Source organism: Girardinichthys multiradiatus, chromosome 21 (genome assembly GCF_021462225.1).
Source record: "Girardinichthys multiradiatus isolate DD_20200921_A chromosome 21, DD_fGirMul_XY1, whole genome shotgun sequence".
Classification (NCBI taxonomy): Eukaryota; Metazoa; Chordata; class Actinopteri; order Cyprinodontiformes; family Goodeidae; genus Girardinichthys; species Girardinichthys multiradiatus.
The window spans coordinates 20,144,836-20,159,035 of NC_061813.1; the positions used below are offsets into that span (position 1 = coordinate 20,144,836).

Here is a 14,200-nt window from a genome sequence, read left to right on the forward strand (position 1 = left end):
TATTAGAAAATTGGTACAACTCCCTTAACCTGTCAGCCTAACATCATACAAGCAAATGGGATGAGGAATAAAAGGGACGTAGGGATTTCTTCAGGGTTGTCACAATCCTCATGCACGCGGATGATATAATGAACTCGTTCAACTTAAGTTCCCTTCCTTCTGTTTTGGTGTATTTCAGTTGAAGCATATTATTATATATACATACATAAATACATTATATTATTATCGGGTCACTGATAATTTCATAGCATTATGGCATAAGTGTGACACTCATGCCATGTATTTTTTTAAATATACCAACATTTCCAGAAAACCTTGTATCTTTATGAACTGTGGAGCATCTCAGCTTAAAAAACTGTTTTTTGCAGCTAGCTGTGTAAAGTTACTTTTAAGTTGTTTTGTCCAGTAACATTTTGATAAAGGTAATTCACAACCTCTTTAAATAAAAAGTAGGCTCAAGTTGAAACCATGTGTGGTGGAAACTATTCAAATTGTTTAACAATGAGTGGATGTGACACGCACATGAACTTTGCAATGGCAGTTTCTGAGATTGCATGTTAAGTAACTACTTGGCAACAATAACTACTGACCAGATTTCAGAGTGCGTGCTGAGCTAGTGTCTTAAGACCTCTGGCCAATCAGCAGCTTGGCATTTTGAAGCAGGCCGGCCTGTCGCAAAGGTCCAAATTAAATGTGGAATCTGTGTGCCTGTGTGTTTAAAAGCATCAACAGAGCTACAATAATACTATGATGGACTGTAGAACTTGTGCATTTCTGAACAACAGTTTAACAATCTCATCCACAGATGTGCTTCCAGCTATTTAACCTTAAGTTAACTTTTCTTACTTTATTGGAAAAACATAAATTATACTGTCATTCTGTAGTTATTTAATGTACACATAATCATTTGTAAGCCTCTCTTGTTTTGCATGTGAGTTTGTGTACATGTACGTCACGGCGTTGGCCTGCGGCAGACGCACTAATCTCCTCACAGTCATGCTTTAGGAAGAGATTATGAAAATGGTGCAAGCAGTTTGTCACTTTAGTTTATTGCTACTTCTGTGCATACAAACACATGCACGCTGTTTATAGACGGGTGGGTACACTGTTCTATAGCCAGAGGACTCTATAAAGCTCTGAGTAGTCCATTTCTGCAGATTAAGCACAGAGGGTTGCTGTAGTTTGAATGCAAATGTGGAGACGTTGCAGGTAGAGGGAGGATGGAGAGGATTAACTCATAAAACAAAGCAAACTTTAACAAAAAAGAAGGAAATAAAAGAATCAGAGAATAATGTCCTTAAAGAGACAAAAAAACAGAATGTTAATAATTTGTACTCCTGAATAATTGGAATGGATTGTGCCCCTTTGCCATTTCTTTTTTTATCCTCTTTCCCTCCCTCTCTCTTCTGCCTTTGACCTTCCTTTTCCATTTTCTTTCCCTTCCCTTTAGGAGTTTGCCTGCTGTGCTGGGTAAGACAAGAACAAAACAGCTTTTCACTTTTGGCTAGAAACGTTTCAACCCCTCTAACTAAACCTGAGTAGTGGTTCTTGTGGGTTCGTGTGGACCAAGAGTTTAGGATGCTGTTAATTCAAGCAGACTCCATACTCCTACTGGATCTGGGAAATCTACGTTAAATGCTGGTCTGAGTGTGTCTTTTCAGATATTATCCTCATCTGCACTCAACCATCCCTTCTTTCAACCCTGTTATAAAAGATTCAATGCCAAGATTCCTTTCATAATGTAACTAATTAACGCTTGATCAATGCATATTCCCACAGAATTTCTCTGCTTGCAGGCACGCGTGCATCCATCCTCTGCGGGTGGGTGACTTTAGCCTCTCAGTGAGTCCATGTGTGCCATGATAACAAATCTGCTTTCCCTCGATGGTTCGCAGTTTCGAGCAGCATGGCCGTGCCTCTGTGAGCAATGAAGGACAGCCGTTGCATATATGTGACACCATTCGGTAATTTATACATTTGTCCATTTAAATGCCACAGAGAAAAATATTCAAAACAAGCCAAATCAGGTAAAAAGATAGAGATTAACTTGTTTCCACATTGACATGTTCCACTTGACATCATCTATGGATGTTAATTACTTTTTCAATATTGCATTTTCAGCATAATAACTCCACTCATTCACGCTGTAGCACAGCTACAGTCTATTTAGCATCAAATCAATATGTTTTATTTTTTTTGCAATCATTGACTCCAACACTAACAAACCATAATTTCTAATGTCAATTCTAGAGCTGACTGGCGACCTGTCCAGGGTGTACCCAGCCTCTTGCCTGTAGACTGCTGGAGATAGGCACCAGCTCCCCCGTGACCCTGTACGGAAGAAGCAGGTATAAAAAATGGATGGACGGATTTCTAGAGCTTATGTAGCTTCAATCGACAATTAAATCACTGTTCCAAAATGACGGGACTCCAACCAGAGAGGCTGATTCATGTTAAAATCAGATTTAAGCCGGTTTAATGCGCTAATGAAAAGTGCTGTGTCTGAATGTAGACGGCAACGTTGTAACACAAGGCTCATCTGCGTCAATGTTGAAGCTTATAATGAGAACATTGTGGAGCCCCCAGTCAGAGAGAGATACACAGAAAGACAGGAAAGAAAAAAGAGAGCGACGGTGAAGATGATCGATGCAAACCTTGGCACCTTTTTTGACATGATTCCTTTCCTTCTCTTTCCTCCCTGGCTTTTGGCTCCATTTTCTCTCCCCTGTCTCAAACAGCAGAACCAAGGGCAGCAGTTCTAACTCATCTCACCATACAGCAGAAATCAATGAAAAACGGAAAGAGATGGAGGACTGAGGGCTGGTACGGAGACTAAACATTTCATGACCTTGTTGACTCTGTGGTCCAGTGGCACTCACATATGATCAGAAATGTCAAAATATACTACAGGTGCATTTTACTCTAGACATCACAACAAATGCACAAAATGAGATCTGTTGGCCTAAGACAGAAAAAGCTCTGGTAGAATCAAGATATGACAAATCCAACGATCACACACATCTCTTATAATCCAAGTCTCCAACCCATTTTTTTATAAATCAGCTAAAAACGGATTAAAAAACAACACCGGGCAGCATTTTCAACACCCCATCATTCCTGCACTGAACATAAGGAGTTCACTATTCATTCGTTGTTGAGTCGCGGCACCAGAACAACTCCCAAGGCTTTTGGATGGACATGCATGAATAAACAGCCTAAACAGATATATGCACAAACAGCTCATACACAACCAGCAGCACCACATTCTCCCTCCTCTGATTGTTTTCTTTGGCCTTTCTTTTGAAAACCTTGATTTTCAAAGATAAGCCCTAGTAATGTGACTGGACGACTGCCAGAACAAATAGAGCTAAAGAAAAAATAAAATCAATGACATTCCAAGGTATATGTTAAAAATAACACAAAAGAACAACAAAAGATGACACTTTGGTTTGCGGCTGTACAAATTCCATTAAACCCATTTTCCCCAATCATCCTCAGTGGTTTCTACCATTCTACTCCTTTCCTATTTTGATTTACCTCAATAACCTTGTTTTCTGTTGACCTTTGATCACAAGCAATAGTAAAATGTAAGAGAAATGTCACTTTTTATTTATTTATTATGAAGTAACCAAAGCCTAAAAAGATCCTGGAAATCATTAAAAGACTCATTTACACCAGCCCGCCTTTTCTGCTCATTCATTCACTTTTTCGCTCACATCTATGTCTTCCAGCCTTCTTCCTCTCCCAAACATTACCCACCGTAATAAATATCAGTTTATTTTCCCACAAACAATTTTCCTCTGGATCGGTCTCCTCTGGTCAGAACATATCACAGCTTCCCTCCCATGTGTTGTCTAGCTTCATTCCTCCAGTCACTGCTGTGTGTGTGTGTCAGCAAACACTAACCTGCCCTTCTGGCACGCTGAACACAGCCAGGCTCTGTCCCTCTTGTTGTAGGTGCAGCAGGTCTTGCACACGTTGTACTGGCAATCCAGGCACTGACGCTTCGGGTTGAACAGGAAGGTGAAGGGCGCGCAGCAGCGGATGCAGCAGTGCTCGTTGAAACGGTGCTGCTTGGAAAGGATGGAGCATCTGCTGCCTTCCTCTGCGAGCTCCTGCTTCATCTCACTGGGGAGAGAAACAGAGAGAGAGAGAAAGAGAGAGAGACAGAGAGAGAGACGGAGAAAAGATAGGGAGGGAAGCGAGAGGCTGGTGAGCGTCTGGTTGAGCGGCAGGGAGTGAAAACGGCACAGTAAGTAGGCAACATAGAATAATTAGAAAAGCTGCAGCGGATTAAAAATTCAAAAGGGTGCTGGGCATTAAAACAAAACAGAAGAGTGCAGAACAGGTCATTTCCTTCCATCCCAACTGTGTTCCTGTCTCTCCGTCTCTTACGACGATTCAATGGAATTAACATGATGGCTGACATTTCAATTTGGAAGGACCTGACATGCCTCGCTTTTTTTGCATCAGTCTAAACTACAGCTGAAGAGGGCATGCCATGCACATCTGCTTCCTCCAAGCTTTGTTGTCCATTAATTAAGGCATTGTGACAGTGAACTGGCATAAATAGTAACCTAGTTTGGGTTCACTCAAAGAGGATGATGCTTAAAGCAAGAAAAAAAGCCAATCCACTGTTCAAACAATTAGAGTTTGAAACTAGAGAAATGAAGTGAAGCCTCAGAATCAGAAAATCCTTAGAAAATGAAACAGGCTACTGAACTACGAGATTTCAGAATGAGCATCCTTTCCCATTAAAAGCCAAGGATGCAGAAGCCTAAACTGCAAGCAGTCACATCAACACTAGGTGTTTCAGTTTCACAATAAATGTGGAATAGTTTGATACTCTTCTGACATTTCAAATGTTAATAGCCATTAGAGCATTTCCTTTCAACAAACAATTAGAATTAAACTATTACTGTATAGTAAATTATGAATTTCCATGGAAACTTTTACAAAAAGTTAGATAATTAAAAAAAGCATGCTTAAAATTGCTCCACTTTTTTCACGTTGTGTACATCAAGGCCATTGATGTCACTGAGGACCAGACAGCGAGAATATTAGTATATAGGGGAGTCTGAATACGTCCAGCTCAAAAGATGACAAAATACATCTTTTTGTTGTTTTGTTTTTTTTTGCAACTTGGTGCAACTTTTGCAGCAAAAATGACAGAATTACATCCACACTCATCTATTGTTTTTTTCAAAAAACAGATACAGACGCAGAAAGGAACAAAGCTGCAAAACAGAAAACAGGCCCTCAAAAAAACAAAAAAAAAAACAAACAGAACCAAGACAAAACACCAAGCTAAAAATGAGCTAAACCCCAAAACAGTGCTAAAAGCTACACAGTATCTTTGATACATTAATAAGAGACACAAAATAAAAAAAAGTGGATGGGTATCATAATTTATGATGCAGCTACTGTATCTGCTATAAATACATGTTATACAGGGACTCTAGACTCCCCAATTTTGCTAGCAGCTAACGGTTAGCCAGTTGCAGCTAAATGATTAAAAAGTAGTCAATACTTGGTACTGAGCAATCAGCACCACCAAGGTTTCTGAATCTGTCAACACAAAAGGGCTACTCAAGAACTACTTCATTACTTGCTTCAGAATAAGAGCCTTAGGTATTGATAAATGTTTCAAAATGAAAGCACTCGCCTTCATAGTATGTGGAACATATAACACTAAATAAACTTTTTTTTAAAGTCACTTTAGCAAGAAATATAGTAGCATTTTGAATCCTATTAGTTTATAATGCAATCTGTTTGATGTGACTTATTGGCATTAGTAAACACAACAGAGGATCTGTGATTTTTTTAAACATTATGATATGGATTATGGCTTATGTATTTTCATCAGTCTTTGAGACTTCTTCCCAGGAAATACACTTCAAATTTAAAACCATATGACAAAGATCAGAAAAGGCAATCAGGTTGCAAGGCTTTTAGCCTGAAGACAACAAATGACAATCTGACAATCTCAAAACAATCATGGATACTAACAGTTCTGGAGAATGATCATTTTCAGAAATAATTTGCTATACAGTTCAAAGAACAAATAAACGCCATTAAAGAAAAAACGTGATTAAAAACACACATTAAACGCAAACAGTCGTACTTGGAGGACACAAGTCAGTTAGCATTACTGAATTCTGTAAACTAATGCCCCCTGTTGTTTAAGGGTAGATTTTAACTGTAAATTATTGATTTACAAAGAAATAGCAAGAAATAAGCAAAAAATAAAAATTGAGAAGCTGTCAGTGGCGTTTAGTATTTTTATACAGTGTTAGATTGATTAATAAAAAAAACAAATCTTGGTCAGTAAACAAAAAAAACTTTAAGAAAACCTTCAATAAGCAGGTTCAGTTGTATTATTATTCAGTTTTTTTAATATTGCTGGATATGATGCCGTTCTTTCTGCATGCAAACTAAGAGCATGTCTGGAGACAAGGAAAATAAGACCCTGAAATGTAAGCTGTCAATCAATGTTTTAACCAGCAAAGCAGCTATGTGAAACCCTAACTATTAACATAAATTATCCATAGCCTCTAGAAATTCTGCTCACTGTGCAATGGATTAGAGGCAGTGGCCAAAGAATAAAAAAAATAGAGATGTTTTGTGGTAATAATCATAAAAGCAATCACCATCGGCCCCAACAGCAGCTGTGTGAATTGTTCCTAAAAGAATTCCCAAAGAGGAGGAGGGTGTAACACATTTACCCACACTGTCAACCATCAGTTATCATCAGGCGTGAATGGAGGCAAGGCAAAGATGTTGCTGCTGGTAAGGTGTGAAAGAAGAGTTCTGCTTGAACGGCTAGCAAGTTAATAATTGAAGACGTTCCTCTATAGGCTGCACACACATCCTTCAGGGTTTGCAGTGATCCTACACATGCACTTGTACATGCAGTATACAGAGCAGTATACAGTATACTGAGCAGAAATGTGGAAAAATGGCATTAAGCATATCTTACACCATCAAAACAAAATACACATAATAAGGTCAATACTACAGAAAAATTATCAGCACAAAAAAAGACTGCCAATGAATTAAATGTGTAGCACGACAGTGTGCTGAATGCAGCATATTGCAAATTTCCTGAGTGGGTGTAATGTGTTTCTGTTGGGGGTATTTCAATCTCCTGCAACCCCCCAAGTCATCAGCGCTGCTCCTCAAGCACATTCTCTGCTGCTCCGTTTATTGTTTTTCATATGCATCATTACACACCACATATTAACAAGATGAACAAACCAATTCATAAAGGGCCTCATGAGAGAAGGGCTGCGTGCGAGTGTGCTACATTGATACATGCATGAATATGTTTTCTATTCTGAAGGCCATAAATTAACTTTTTAAATGTTATTTCCAAACATCAAGTCCGGTTCAAAGTAGATCCAAACTGTCTTTCTGAACACAAGAAAAGAAAAGCCACAAATGTGCAGAGTGCATTCTCAACTCATATCTCAGTAAGCCGGACAAAGCTATTACCTGGAAATGTTTTTGTTTAGTTCTGATTAGGATCAGGAACTGTGTTGGTTTTCAGTGTCCCTTAAATGAGTTTAATCAGCAGTGCAGTTACTGTAGATGGCAGTTATGGCACTGGCTGTATAAGTACATCATCAGGCAAATGCACACATAAACCAAACACATAAAACCAAACACATAAGGAGTTTCTAATGCCTGGGATAACTTTCCATTTACACATAGCTCAACACCACTGCTCATCCCAGCAATGGTACTGATTACAGATACACATGGGTCATCCACATGCCAGCACCCACATAATTTCAATAAGATCAAATGTCTTGCATAGGTATTACCATCCTCTTAAACTTGTTCAAATTCTATCATTATCCACCTGTGTGTAATTTAATCTAAGTATAAATCCAACTGTTTTCTGAAGGCCTCAGAGGTTTTGTAGAGAACATTAGTGAAAAAAACATCACAAAGACCAAGGAACACATCAGACAAGTCAGGGATAAACCTGTACAGAAGTTTAAACCAGAGTTTGATTATGACATGTTAGGAAGAGCTGTTCAGTCCATCTGGCACAACTGCAAACCATGAGGCAAGACATGGTTGTCTACCTAAACTGAGAGCCTGGGCAAGAATAGCATAAGTCTGAGAAGCAGCCAAGAGGGCCATGGTAATTCTTGAGGAGCTACAGAGATATCCAGTTTAGGTGTCAGGCCTAATATTCAAGCATCAAAAGTAGCAGAAAAAAGCTGTACAAAGCCTTGTTTGAAGTTTATCACATGCAATGTAGTGGACAGAGCAGATGTGTGGAAGAAGGTCCTCTGGTCTGATGACACAAAGATATATCTTTTTGGCCTAAATGCAAAATGCTATACAGTATGTGGAGCTTTCCCAACAATCAGTCAGTGGGGATGCTTTTCTTCTGCAGAGAAAGGGAAGCTGAGCAGAGCTGTCAGGAATATGGATAATTTAGACTGGTTGGTCATTCACTTTGCAGCATAACAACAACAACCCAAAACATACAGCCGGAGCGACACAATAATGCTTTAGATTAGAGCACATTTACCTGAGAGAATGGTCTAGTCAAAGTCAAGGCCTAAATGCAACTAAGAATTTGTAGTAAGGTCTGAAAATTGGTGTTTCTACATGCGCTTGATCCAGTTTGACTGAACTTGTGCTGCATTGTGTGTGATAATGGGTAACATTTCGGTCTTCAGATCTTTAAATTGGAAAATACATATCTCAAAACACCTGCAGTTGTAACTGTAGCGAAAAGTGAAAGGACTGACTCAGGGAGGCTAAACAGAAATGTACGCCACATATTTAACATTTGGAATTGGGAAAAAAAATTGAAAACCATGCATCCTTCACCTTCCACTACACAATTACATCCTAGATTACATTAATGACTGCAACATCACAAAGCAGTAAAAGGTAACTAACCAGTTACTGCTGTCGTCCTTGCTGTAAATGTTTACTGAAGCCAAAATTTCAGTCCCTTTCATCACCTACATCATCTTTCACTATGTTGAAGTCTGCCAGATGGAGGGTTCTCTTGAAACCTACTGCTGTATGTCACGTCAAGTCATAATTTTCTCAGGACAATTAAAATGCAAATGTTTCTAATTATCAGGTCTTACATCCATTTAATGTCAACAAGATTAACTGCAAGAGCTTGTGACAAATTAGTGAGGGGAAAATCTCTGAGGGTGCTGAATGTTTAAAGTTTCCAAACTCTCAAATAAAAAAAAAGTATTGATTATGCTGATGAGTCACTGCAGTTTAAAAATTGATGGTGCTGTGAGTTTAGCAGTGGACACAAACTGAATACTGATCCCTTCTATAGTGTGACGTCCGAAGTCCATGTAAATGTAATGACATGAAAGGTATTCCTGGCAGCCTGCCACTCCTGGCGAGAAAAGCTTCTCCTTAAGATTTATTAACTCTTTTCTTTGTCATCCCTCCCTCTCGTTTTCCATAAAGACTGCAGTAGTTTTCCTCTTCTTGCCTTTTCTACCCCCTTGTGTTTATAGGAATCAATTACTGCACTTATTTTACTCCCACTGCTCCTGTGCCTCCATGTTCATCTTTCTCTCCCTGACAAATAGGGAGGCTTAGAGTTGATTTATGTCACGGCCGGACTTGTAATCTATATAATGGCATTTTTCAATATATTTGGTTTCTACATTATGTCTCACCCTCTTAACAGCTGTTGTCTTGCTGGGGACTTAAGAGTTATAGCTCACAAACCTGATGCCTAACTGATGACCAACAGAACACATTAAACCCTACTTTATGACACCACACTGGGTTATTCACTTCAGATTAAAATTGGGAAATAAACTACAAGTGTACAGATTTCGTGCTGTTGGACAAGTAGAGCTTCAAAAGGCAAAGAGAAGAAACAGTCGCATCAAGCGTATGCCTAGATGAACTGTTGGGGCAATACACAAGAACCAGCAAATTACTCACTTCTGAACCCTTTTTGACATTTTTGTTGTTCTTTGGGAGGCTATGGCCTGCATTCAATTATTGGGAAAACTTTCCAGGCACAAAAGACAGTCATGAAATAGAGACTTATATCCCTGTCACTGTATAGGATATCGTTTTTTTTTCAATGATAAACAATGAAATAATGCTCTGGAATTACCTTACTATGCATTTGACAAGCCACTTTATATACATATGTTGTGTCCCCAGCTGTACATAATCGAAGATGCTGGTAGGACACTGACGCATTAACCCACCCTTACTCCAGCCTAAGAAGGAGGAGTCACAGCTGGAATCTCCATGATGTCATGAAACAAAAACACTTTGCTGGCCGAACCTCATTTTCTTCCACAACTCCCATAGAGAATAATCAGGAGAGGAAACGCGCATGAATGTCCCACTTGCTGGCAAGCTGGTCAAATTCTTCAAACTTAGAACCAGAGTGACTACAATCTGACAGTTGAATACCTGAGCTCAACAAAGTTAGGTATGATCTGCTTCCCTACATAATTCAGCGTTCATACGAAAGGGGTAATAAAGACAAGCGTGCCTTGAACTTTTCTTTCTAAAGTTCTACAGAGAAGGAACTATAAACCTACAACGTGTCCAAAAAACCATGGCTATGGCAGTGGTGAGTAAACAACAAAAGAGGAATTTCACTGAATGTGAAATTGAGGTGTTAATAACGGAGGTAGAGGCAAGGCGTAGATTACTATTTGGCAGCCAATCATCGGGAATTAGTAATAAAACCAAACAAATGGAGTGGCAGAAGGTGGCGAATGCAGTAAACATGGCAGGAGCAGAAGGCAGATCAGTGGCCGACATAAAAAAGGTGGTCTGACATAAAAGTCGATGTGAAGAAGAGGGTCGCTGCGCATCAGCGGAATGTTTCGGCAACACCTGTGTCCAGGGTTGCTGGAGCTGTCCCCACATGCACATATAATGGCCGGTATAGTACAGTATAGTAGACAACGCTGTCTGCCATTGTGCAAGCACATGAGGGTGAATCTGACATGTATGGTTTGTATAGATGTCTCAAATACAGTACATTAATGTGATCATGCTATAACCCGACACTGTTACGTATAGTGACATGTTATAATGCAGACAGGACACAACCACTCATTTGTATTGACATTTATTTGCAGGACAGGGGGAATCTGGGGTGTGCAACAGTAGGGATGTAGAGTCAGAGGACCCCAGTCCTGCACCCACAGCAGCTGACCGTTGGCAACAGGAGGTGCTAGGATCAGATTCACCGCGGACTTCGGGTACAGTAGGACGGCAGTACAGCTCACCACTGCTGTGCTTCAATCACTCAGAGGCATTGTTGACAACATAAGGGATGTATACAGAGTTGCAGCGAACAAATCAGCTCTTCTGTGAGATCAGGAAATCCCTGGGCAAACTGGCTGAAAAATAAAGTTTGTACCCTTATTGTGTCACAATGTCTGTATGAAATTCAAGCAGTGCTGTCTCGCTGCTGCACTGACCTCAATTACAGGTGCTGGTCCAGGGTCCGAACCTTAGTTGTGGACCCCCACATCTGGCAGAGGCACACCACAAAGGATTGCCACATTGTGTGCACGCCACAAGCTAGCACAATGCAACATGCCTTCTGTAGGGTGTACAGCAGGACGCCACCAATCCTGGCAGCGTCCTTTGAGCAGCCCTATGGTGCGTTCGAAAACAGACCGTGCATAGCCATGTAGGGAGTTATACCGCAGCTCGGGGATTGGCATGAGGAGCCAGGACGTAAGCGGATAACCTTGGTCATATATATATATATATATATATATATATATGTATATATATATATATATGGTCTGGGACTATCATTTCAGCCTACGGGCCGAGTGGTAGTGTGGAGTACCCGGCCTTCTTGGCGTGCCTGTCGGGGGTGCTGGATAGTGCCCCTCCTGGGGACTCCATTATTCTGCTGGGGGACTTCAACGCCCGCGTGTGAAACGACAGTGACACCTGGAGAGGCGTGATCGGGAGGAATGGCCTCCCCGATCTGAATCCGAGCGGTGTTTTGTTATTGGACTTCTGTGCTAGTCACGGATTGTCCATAATGAACACCATGTTCAAACATAAGGGTGTCCATCAGTGCATTTGGCACCAGGACACCCTAGGCAGGAGGTCAATGATCGACTTTGTTGTCGTATCATCAGACCTTCGGCCGCATGTTTTGGACACTCGGGTGAAGAGAGGGGCTGAGCTGTCCACTGATCACCACCTGGTGGTGAGTTGGATTCGCTGGGGAAAGCCGTACAGACTTGGCAGGCCCAAGCGCATAGTGAGGGTCTGCTGGGAACGTCTGGTGGACCCCTTGGCCAGGGATGTATTCAACTCTCACCTCCGGGAGAGCTTTGACCAGATTCCGAGGGATGTTGGAGACATAGAGTCCGAGTGGACCATGTTCTCCACATCTATTGTCGATGCTGCCGCCCATAGCTGCGGCCGTAAGGTCTGCGGTGCCTGTCGCGGCAGCAATCCCCGAACCTGGTGGTGGACACCGGCAGTAAGGGACGCTGTCAAGCTGAATAAGGAGTCCGATTGGCTGTGGTTGGCCTGTGGGACTCCTGAGGCAGCTGATGGGTACTGTGGGGCCAGGCGTGCTGCGTCCCGGGCGGAGGCAGAGGCAAAAACTCGGACCTGGGAGGAGTTCGGTGAGGCCATGAAGAAGGACTACCGGTTGGCCCCGAAGCGATTTTGGCAAACCGTCCGGCGCCTCAGGAGGTGGAAGCAGTGCTTCGCCAACACTGTTTACAGTAGGGGTGGGGAGCTGCTGACCTCGACTGGGGACATTATCGGGTGGTGGAAGGAGTACTTCGAGGATCTCCTTAATCCTGCCATCACGCATTCCCTGGTGGAAACAGAGGCTGGGGACTCGGGGTTGGACTCTTTCATCACCCTGGCTGAAGTCACCGAGGTGGTTAAAAAGCTCCGCAGTGGCAGGGCTTTGGGGTTGGATGAGATCCGCCCTGAGTACCTCAAGTCTTTGGATGTTGTGGGGCTGTCATGGTTGACACGCCTCTTCAACATTGCGTGGCGGATGGGGACAGTGCCTCTGGATTGGCAGACTGGGGTGGTGATCCCCCTTCATAAGAAGGGGGACCGGAGGGTGTGTTCCAACTACAGGGGGATCACACTCCTCAGCCTCCCTGGTAAGGCCTACGCCAGGGTATTGGAGAGGAGAGTCCGGCCGATAGTCGAACACCGGCTTCAGGAGGAGCAGTGTGGTTTTCATCCCGGTCGTGGAACACTGGACCAGCTCTATACCCTCTACAGTTCATGGGAGTTTGCCCAACCGGTCCACATGTGTTTTGTGGACCTGGAGAAAGCATTCGACTGTGTCCTTCGTGATGCCCTGTGGGGGGTGCTCCAGGAGTATGGAATCAGGGGCCCTTTACTAGGGGTTATCCGGTCTCTGTACAAGCGGAGCAGGAGTTTGGTTCGCATTGCCGGCACTAAGTCGGACCTGTTCCCGGTGCATGTTGGACTCTGGCAGGGCTGCCCTTTTGTCACAGTGGGGTTTTGGGGTGGACCGAAGCGCAGACAAGAGCTCGGGCGCAGCATTTCACGCAGTCTTCAGTTTATTCAAAATATCAAAAAGGAAACAAAAACACTGCAGATGTAAACCAGAGTCAGAAATCCAAACTTACAAAGTTTCTGCAGGAACATGCGGAACTCAAAGCATGGACGAGGGCAACGAACGAAGGTGAGAGACGAGAGGAGCCAGCAAAGGGCAATGAAACAAAACCAACTAATATACAGAGGGAGAACAAAGGCAGGTAATCAAAGGAACTAAGAACAGGTGAGACAAGGAGGCAGGGAGGCAGGGAGGCAGAGGGAGCAGGTGAACCTATTGAAACCAAAGCATGAGGAAAGGGACTAAAGACAGGACAGTAAGCAGACCTAAATGAAACTATAAATCAAGATAAAAATAAAGCGTAAGAATCAAGGATAAACATGAACTGAAGGAAACTGAGAAACTGGAGGGAACACAATAACCTAAGAACTTAGTGAAACAGAAACCATAAGGAAACCCCGACTACAAAAGTAAACAAACTCAAACTAACACGGATAGAATAAAACTAAGAATGAAGCAGAGGAAACGAGGACTAGAATAAAAGTAAACAATAATAAAGCTAACCTATAGAGGAGAGGCTGGAGAACAAATATGAACTAGGGGAACAAACTAAGAAGAATAGGAGAATAAAGG

General features: G+C 42.0%; 1 protein-coding gene across 2 annotated transcripts in view; it reads right to left on the reverse strand.

The window, feature by feature from the left end:
* myripb (myosin VIIA and Rab interacting protein b) overlaps positions 1 to 14,200 on the reverse strand; it is a 163,639-nt gene that overhangs the window by 73,859 nt on the left and 75,580 nt on the right. For both annotated transcript variants that reach the window (XM_047348954.1, XM_047348955.1), the window contains exon 3: positions 3,907 to 4,128. In XM_047348954.1, coding sequence (XP_047204910.1) covers positions 3,907 to 4,128 — 222 coding nt within the window. The remainder of the gene's footprint in view (positions 1 to 3,906; positions 4,129 to 14,200) is intronic.